At 54.4% G+C, this 8,759-nt stretch overlaps 1 protein-coding gene across 15 annotated transcripts in view; it reads left to right on the top strand.

The window, feature by feature from the left end:
• Positions 1-439: 439 nt before the first annotated feature.
• Positions 440-8,759, top strand: part of KCNMA1 (potassium calcium-activated channel subfamily M alpha 1) — a 756,034-nt gene continuing 747,714 nt past the window's right edge. For 6 of the 15 annotated variants that reach the window (XR_002730119.1, XM_023204859.1, XM_026455332.1 and 3 more), the window contains exon 1: positions 440-1,784. Coding sequence is in view for 14 of the 15 variants with exons in the window: in XM_023204859.1 (XP_023060627.1) it covers positions 1,416-1,784 (369 nt within the window). In the remaining variant the exon portion in view is untranslated. Of the gene's footprint in view, positions 1,785-2,042; positions 2,156-2,475; positions 2,855-3,663; positions 4,926-8,759 lie in introns of those variants that run through there. The other 9 variants (XM_023204851.1, XM_023204850.1, XM_023204852.1 and 6 more) reach the window with 6 other exon arrangements.

Below are 8,759 nucleotides of genomic sequence, written 5' to 3'. Positions count from 1 at the left end.
TACTCTCTCTTGGGAAGCCTCTGTTGCTAATAAGGAAAAAGGAGAGAAACCACCTGCTGCTGTCAGAGGCCACAGACCACCCACCGGCCTTCCTGACCCTGCCCTCCAGCCACACGCCGGACATTGGGCACATAGGAAGCAGGGAGAAGAGCGAAGTAGGGGGTGGGTAGCTGTGTATATCCTGGCGTAGGGTCCCCCTCACTTCCGAAGCCCGAGGGTCCTGGGGCGCTCAGTCTGTGGAATCCAGTTGACAGCTGGCACTCCTCCCCTACCCACTGGGGTCTCTTTTGGGGAAAAACCGGCCTGACCGGGGCGCCCCGCCATCCTCCCCGGGTACCCCACCGCTCTCGGCTGGGGGCGCAGCACCTTGGAGAGAGGCGCCTGGCCCTGCGCCTGGGCTGGGGGCGCTCTACCTGGAGCCCTGGGGGTCAGGGGCGCGTGCCGGGCCGCCGCCGAGGGGCCCTGCCCGCCCCTGCCCAGCCTGGAGCCCAGGCGAGCCAGCGCGGCGAGCCTCCTCCCCTCCCGCCTCGGGCGTCCTGAGCCCGCGCCCGCTCCAGTTGCTGCAGCTGCTGCTGCTGGCGGCTGCGGGGAGCGCGGGGCGCGCGCCGAAGAGGCTCGGGCGGCGAGGACGGGGACGAGGAGGAGTCGGAGGTGGCGAGGAGGAAGAGCGAGCGGAGACCGAGGGGCTCAGCGGCGTGGCGACAGGACTCGGGGATCCGGGGAGCATGGGCTAGCAGGCGGCCACGGCCCGGCGGCCGGACGCGGTGAACCTGCTGCGGCCGGGCGCGCACTGGGGCGGGGAGCCGGAGCCGAGCGCAGCCAGGAGAGGAGGGCTGGCGCGGGGGCGCCAGGGCGGAGGGGGCCGATTATCCATTATTAACGAGTTGTCTCCTAATAAGCAGAGAGCGGCTCGTTAGCCGCGCAGGAGGCGCGCGGGGAAGGGGGGTCCCCGGCCGAGCGCAGCGCACACCCGTGGCGCACGGCGGGCGGCGCGGCGCCGAGGACACCCGGGCCCGCGCGCGGAGCCGGGGCGGGCCCGGGGGCGGCACAGACCCCGGGCGCGGGAGGCCCGCGGCGCCCCCTGGCTCTTGGCGCTCGGGGCCAGCGCAGCCCGGGGCTAGCGGGGCGCGGGCCGGGGAGGGGGAGCTGCCAGCGCTCTCCATCCCCCTCCCCCTCGGGCTGGCCGGCGGCCGGGGGGAGGGCGGGCGGCGGCGGCTCGCTGTATATATCTCGGCGCACCCCGCCAGGTCGCGCACAGCGCCCCGAGCCCAGGCGCCTCCCCGCCCCCCTCCCGCGCTCCGCGGCGGCGGCGGCGGCAGCAGTAGCAGCAATATGGCTGTTGATGGGTGTTTGGGGTGGCGCTGGCGGCGGGAGGAGCTCCCCCGAGCCCCTGCGCCGGCTGCCCGTTGCTAGCTATGGCAAATGGTGGCGGCGGCGGCGGCGGCAGCAGCGGCGGCGGCGGCGGCGGCGGAGGCAGCAGTCTTAGAATGAGTAGCAATATCCACGCGAACCATCTCAGCCTAGACGCGTCCTCCTCCTCCTCTTCCTCTTCTTCTTCTTCCTCCTCCTCTTCCTCCTCGTCCTCGGTCCACGAGCCCAAGATGGATGCGCTCATCATCCCGGTGACCATGGAGGTGCCGTGCGACAGCCGGGGCCAACGCATGTGGTGGGCTTTCCTGGCCTCCTCCATGGTTACTTTCTTCGGGGGCCTCTTCATCATCTTGCTCTGGCGGACGCTCAAGTACCTGTGGACCGTGTGCTGCCACTGCGGGGGCAAGACCAAGGTAACGCGTGCCCCGGGCGCCCGCCCTCTGCGCCAGCCCCGCCGCTTCTCAGCGTCCCCTGCAGCCCACCTCCTCGCTCCGCGCCGCGCACTGCCTCCCTCCATCCCAGCCTGCCTTCCCCTCGCCACCTTCCCTTCCCTCGGCCCTCCCGGTGCTCTCGGATCGGGGCAGCGGGCGGCGCGCCGGGGGTGAGGAGTTGCCCCCAGCCGGTGCGCTCCGGGACACGGACGCCCAATCCTGTCCTCTTGTTTATTGTAGGGTTGTTGGCGGCAGCGGCTGGGGCCGGGGTGGGGGACGCACAGTCTTGGGTGCAGTGGTGCGGGGTGGGGAGAGCCTACCCCGCGGGGACGCAGGGAACTGGGGGCAGCTGGGTGCGTGTTCTACACCGCTCACCTGCCGGGGCTCGGCTCCTGGCGGTGGGCGAGGAGGACATCCGCCCCTACTTCAGGAACCTGTTGGGGAGATGAGTTCGTGGGGTCAGAAAGAAGGGAAAATCCTTTGGGCAAGGGAGAGAATAATTTTGCACAAGGGAATCCCGGGGGAGGAGCATAGCTCGAGATAGCAGGGGGACTTCGAGGGGCGAGAGAAGTTGGGGAGATCCATCCCAGTATTGGGGGCAGCCCATGGGGCTGCCACTTTCAGAATGTGTCGAGGTCGCATATCTGATGTAACCTCCCACTCCGTCCCTTAGGTGCTCTAGTGGAACATACCCCAAGTTCTTCGGCCTCTGTTCCTTTGCCCCCAGGCCACCCACTTTGGGTCCCCGGAAATGCCACCAGCAGCGCGGAGCTGGAGCGGGGGTCCACCCGAGGCCGCGGTTTTACGCGGAGCTTCTTCCCTGGCGCTCAAGGTGGCTAGATGTCGTCGGCTTTAGCTATTCCTGGCGCAGACGCCCACCAGCACTGAGGCTGGCGACACCTTCGATGTATGGTTGCTAGGCTCACTGCCTGGTCTGTAGTCGTGTACCTAGAGATGTCCTCCCTTCCCCACAGCCACTGGCTGGAGTGGGGGGCCCGACACTGTTTGATAGAAAACTGCAGAGTAAAAAAGAAAGAACTGGAAAAAAGAGAGTGACCCAGCTGCCTTCTTTCTGAGTAATTCCCATCCTAGGAGACTTCACAGCACGAACCGTTTTGGAGGGAAGGGACATCCAGGGGAATAGTGCAGGGTAGATACACATTGCAGCCTCCACATGTTCACATATTTTCTAGTAAAATTAAACTGAGGACCCCTCAAACTTCCACAGGGCACAACAACTTGTAGCAGCCTCCTTAGCGGCTGAGAGAAGAAGTAGGGAAGCCAGGGGCTATGGGTGAAGGCTGACTATGAAAACACCAGGGCGAATGGAGGCTCTCTCTCCTGATCATTAATTATACATCCTGTTGGGTGCTGGAGCTCAGCTGTGTTTGTGGCAGCACATTCGTGTTTTGGAAAATACTGGTGTATTGGAACAAAGGGAGAAATATTATAACCGTCATTCTTTTCGTCATTCTCTGACTTCTCGGGAGGCCTGCAGGTGTTGGCCGGAGAGTTTTCTTTGGAATTACCTTCTCAGCCGTAGAGGTTCTTTCTTATTTGTCAAGGAGGAAAACCTCCCACCTGCCAGAGAAGCCCTCAGGTTAAGCAAAGCTCTATACACCAGATCCCTGCCTAGCCTTCCTGCTGAGAACAGCTTATTCCTGGAGCCTTCAAATTCCGACATTCCCTCTCTCCATCCTTCTCCTCTGCCTCCCCCAAGAGTCTTGGGAATTTTGTTCCCCGGTTTACTGCGATTCAGCGACTGTCTTTAGGGGAAAGATAGCTCACAGTTGTGTGTGTCTGAAATGTTCCCTAGATGGAGTGATCTGGGTGAACTTTTTAACAGCTTGCTTTCTTTCAGGCAGTGGGCAATTTTGATCATAATGAAAACTTTTTCAATGATTCAAAGTAAGTTGTGGTGTCTCTGTGATCCTGGGGTCCTAAACACAGCTTCCAAAATATTTTTACGCTAGGGAGTACATAAATGCAATTGCTGGGTCTGTAATGAAATGCTAATCCCATTGCACACACAAAGGATCTCCTAAATGATGAGCAAGCATGACTTCTGTCAGTTTACTCCAGAAAATAGGTTTTTGGCAACGATTAGAAAAAACAATTCATAAATATTTGGCTATATTTTGTAGCTCCAAGACCTGCTGAGTGGACATAAATGGAAGTTAGTTGCTATAAGAAGTTCGGCAGGGATGAGAGGTGATGGTGGTTGGTTCGGAAGATGTGAGGCCAGTATAGAATGAGTACAGGTTCCTTTTGATACCATGAGTCCATTTTAAAGCATGCCCAGAATCTCTTGATATCTGCCCCTAGATTTGCTCACTTAAGACATAGGTAGCCAGCTCATTATAAGCAATAATGGTAAGTTAAACCTTTTAAAAGCTTTTCTTTCTACGCTTGAGGTCTGTATTTTTATTGCAATTGTGTGTGTGTGTTTTTTTGTCTTTTGTTCTTTTTGCTTTCCAAGTATTTGGTAGTTTTGTCAAGACTCAATACACAGGCATGTATTGGCTTAAGTTTAGAATAATAATTTTTGTGCTAGATTTCCCAAGAAAACATAGGCTGCCTTTCCAGAAAATTCTACCAGCCCTCAGATGGGTTCACCCTCACCATCCTTCAGCCCCAAGATGGTTTGATCAAGAGCTGGATTCCAGAGGAAAGCAGGTCTTTTGTAGCATCTAAAATTCTATGGGAGATAAAATTCAGCAAGGACCTCCAATTTCATGAATATTTGGTCTCTGGGATTGCACCATCCTTTTTGATCAAAGGAATCCAAGACTGTGGACATGCATCGTGGGACATCTCTTCATTAGTACCTCTGGTCTCTGAATCTCAAATAGTGAATGACTTTAGTCTTTTGAAAAGAGTGGCATGTGGACTTTTTCAGAAAGTGAAGAAGAAAACATTACAATTTCCTCCTGTTGGGAACTTGGTCACAGTCATTCCAGTACTGTGTTCTTTGCTGTACTTTTTCACATTGTTTTTTTCTTTGTGGGATTTCATCAGAGCTCTCTATTCACTTGGGTGTGACATTGTGAAGTTCGATCCTGTTGTAGACTGTATTGAATAGGGAGCTGCTCTGATAGCCTGAATAAAGCCATGACTTTGAAGAAGTTATTTAACCTCTCTGGTGTCTCTCTTTCCTTATGTATAAAATGTGGGGATTGAATTCTGTGAGTTCTAATGTCTCTTCCTGCTCTGTGATTCAATTTAGGAGAGAGGGAGAGTTGAGGAATGAGGATTAAAGTTTCCAGCTCAGAATGTGTTTTGCAATCCCCCAGCAATTCCTCTAGGAATTCAGCCTTGGGACAGTTACATATCTTTATTTCTGTCTTCTGCTCGTCTTCCAGCATATGGTCCACTTCTCTGTAAATATCTGGGGAAACTGAGGCCAACTTCCTGATGGTGCTGTAGTTTGCTGAGGGGCCTGAGTGTGGCTGGGAATAGAGTTATTCCTATTCTCAGTTTGAGCTGTTGTCTTTGCAGAAGCTTGGGTTTGATCAAGGATGGTCTGCGTGTAATGAATTATCGAGATGTTGTCTCCATGGCTGTGCCTGAGAAAACAACATGTTTTCTCTGTCAGGCTCGTGACTAATATAAATATCAGATCCCATTACAGCTTGGTAATTACCCAGGGTCTGGCCTGACGCATTCAATCAGGGCTGGAGCTTCGGTGCCGTGGAACTCTTGATTCCAGATTGGCCCTGGTGCCTCATCTCATTCTGTCCTGGGGATTGGCTGCACCAGATGACCTTCAGATACTCCTTTTTGAGCAGATTACTTGGGGTGGCCTTGGAGGAGTTCTCAGGTTCCAGTCATGGGGGAGCTCCAGCTGACCGCCCTTGTCCAGAGAGCTTGTGCTTCTCATTCCTGGCTCTCTCTTGCTCCTTTTTTCTTTTCTTTTTTCTTTTTTTTTCTTGAGACAGAGTCTTGCTCTGTTGCCCAGGCTGGATTGCAGTGGCGTGATCTCCGCTCACTGCAGCCTCCGCCTCCTGGGTTCAAGCAATTCTCCTGCCTCAGCCTCCCAAGTAACTGGGACTACAGGCACATGCTGCCACACCTGGCTAATTTTTGTATTTTTAGTAGAGACGGGGTTTTACCACATTGGCCAGGATGGTCTTGATCTCCTGACCTTGTGATTTGCTCACCTTGGCCTCCCAAAGTGCTGGGATTACAGGCGTGAGGCACTGCGTCCAGCCCCTGGCCCTCTTTATGGAAATGCACATTTTAGTACAAGACTCTGCAATCAGACAAACCCAAGTTCAAATCATGGATCTCACATTTATTAGCAGGGCATCTTTGACTGTCAACCATGTTGAGCTTTGATTACTTCACCCATACCAAGAGCATACTGATGCTTACTTTGTAGGGTTCTTATAGGGAGCAGGAATAATGGGCATATAGCACCCTGCAAATGCCAGGCACTTAGCAGGGCTCTTGTAAGTGGTAACTATCATAGCTTCACGAAGTGCTAAATTTATTTTCCCTTTGATTCATTGAACTTTTAGCCCCTGAAGGGCGCAGACTATAACAAATACAATTTTTGAGCCCAAAGGAGCCTTCAGATCCTGAAGTATACTGTCATAGGTCAAAAAACCAGTTAGAGTAAGACTGACACATGGGCTTATCGCTCTTGGCTGTTGCAAGGCTAGAAGGTTAAGGCAGGGCAGCAGAGGTAAGCTCCATCGATGAGGTCCTGGCAAGTTGGTTACAGTTTTGATGGTGGGGTATCAGTGGACGAACACTGACAGTATGGGGGACCAGGAGCTGCCGGGCTGGCAGAAGGGAAACACTGTGGCGTTTGGTGGGCCGTTGTGGTTGTCCAGCATTGTACCCTTGAGGAGGGACAAATTCCACCCCTGTTATCCCACGTCCAGGACGTATAGACCTGTCTCCCAAGTGATGTCACAGTGTCTTGGCCAGGACACTCACTGTCCACCCAGACCAGCTTTTCCAAGACATCCGCTAGGCCAGTGTTTCCCAAAGTGTGTTCTGTGGCACACCTGCCTTTTAAATTACGTTGTGAAAAAAATCAGCAGGCATGGCATGGCTGAGCTTCCCCCTTTGGAGGGTCACATCACAGGCTTGGCAGCATCCTGCTGGTAGAGAAATTGGTTAAAATGCCCTCAAATGTGCTACCTGTGAGCAGTCTTGCTCTGGTGTCAAGGCTGCTGTGCAGTGCCCAAGGTTCAGCCTGTGATCCTGGGCAAAGACATCATGCCTTTGTGCCTCAGTTTCCTCACCTGCAGATTGAGGTCTATGATAGAGCACAGTCTCATGGGGGTGGTTTTTTTCACCAACCCCACTTTATAGCATTTCCTGGGAGGACACTGGGAACCTATGGCCTCCCTTTGGGGGCCTTGGTCTAGCCCTGCTTCCAGGTGCCCAGGAGACCTGACCAAACATACATCAGGAGGAAAAGAAGAGCTGCTTGCCCCCTGCTGTTTGGCCTGGAGGATAAAGCATTCCAATGGGAAGGCCAAATGGACCTTCTCTTTGCCTCACGGCTATTTTGTTCCCTGAATGGGGACATTCACTGGGTGGCTGATAGCTAGGAGTAAGTGCTTGCTTTGGGGCTGTCTCTCTCTGTCTCTCATCAAGGCATGAGAGACCGGGTGCAGAAACAGTTACATTGGCATTAGATTGCAGTGCCAGGACCTCCTTCCCAAAGTGGGTGTCCCGGCTCACACTGGCAGTGACCATGCTGATCTGTGAATCACAGCAGCCGGCACCACCTTGCCGAGCTGCAGATCCCCTGGAGGGTTGCCTTTGTGGTTCCAGTGAAAGGGCTGTTTGTGCTGTGATGCTGGCCCTGGGCCCTGTGGGGAACACTGGGTCCCTTAGAGACATCCCTGGGGATCAGGCAAGGCCACACCTTTCTGTGCACAGTCAGGGAGCAGACCAAGGGTGTCTCTTTTAGAACTGCTTCTTGGGTGGGTGGAACCCCACGCATCAGGCACCTAGAAAAGGAAACTCAGGGACCCTCGGAGGTAAGGGTGTCCTAGTACTGTGGACAGAAGGCCTGGGGAATGTTCAGTGGGGACATCAGATCTTTATCTTCAAGGACTGGAGAGTGTCTCTAGGCCTGGGCTTCTCAAACATTTTTTGTTTTTGGACAGGGTCTCACTCTGTTGCCCAGGCTGGAGTGCAGTGGCATGATCACTGTTCACTGCAGCTTCAACCTCCCAGGCTCAAGTGATCCTCTCGCCTCAGCTCCCCAAGTAGCCAAGACTGTGGATGTGTGCCACCACGCCTGGCTAATTTTTAAATTTTTTATAGAGACGGGGTCTCCCTATGTTGCCCAGGCTGGTCTTGAACTCCTGGGTTCAAGTGATCTTCCCATCTTGGCCTCCCAAAGTGTTGGGATTACAGGTGTGAGCCACTGTGCCTGGCTAACTCAGACTCTAATATGCTCAGGAATCACCGGGAGCTGTTAAAATGCAGGCTGTGATGAAGCAGATCCAGTGTGGGACCTGAGATTCTGCTGGTCTGGTGAGACACAGGCTATGCTGATGCTGTGCAGACCACACTTTGAGTATCAAGGATCTGGTCCATCCCTCAGCCTCCGGGCAGTCCATCCCTGAAGATCAGCTTATTTTTAAATATGGAAATTCCCAGCTCTTAAAGGGGGAAGGGATGAGAAGCCGAAGGTTTGCTGTGCCAGACCGTTGGGTGGAGAAAACTCCGTTCAGGCCAGGGTAGCTGTGGTACAGGCTGGGCTCTTATTTGTGAAAGCTGATGGTCCAGGTGCCTGCTCCTAAGGAACCCATCACACTGTGGATTTAGGGTTGGGTTGTGGCAGCCAGAACAGTGTTTATAGGGTGTGGTCTGCCTTTTACCCACCAATGTGTGGGCTCTTCCTCGTGCCAGTTGGTCATTTTGCAAAGGGTGTGGCTTCCCGAAGTCCAGGAGGGCAACCCAGCCAAACCACCTCCTTGCAAAATT

The sequence above is a fragment of the Piliocolobus tephrosceles genome, chromosome 9 (assembly GCF_002776525.5).
Source record: "Piliocolobus tephrosceles isolate RC106 chromosome 9, ASM277652v3, whole genome shotgun sequence".
Lineage (NCBI taxonomy): Eukaryota > Metazoa > Chordata > Mammalia > Primates > Cercopithecidae > Piliocolobus > Piliocolobus tephrosceles.
The sequence above is the reverse complement of the archived record's forward strand: the minus strand, read 5'-3'. Positions and strand labels throughout refer to the sequence as shown.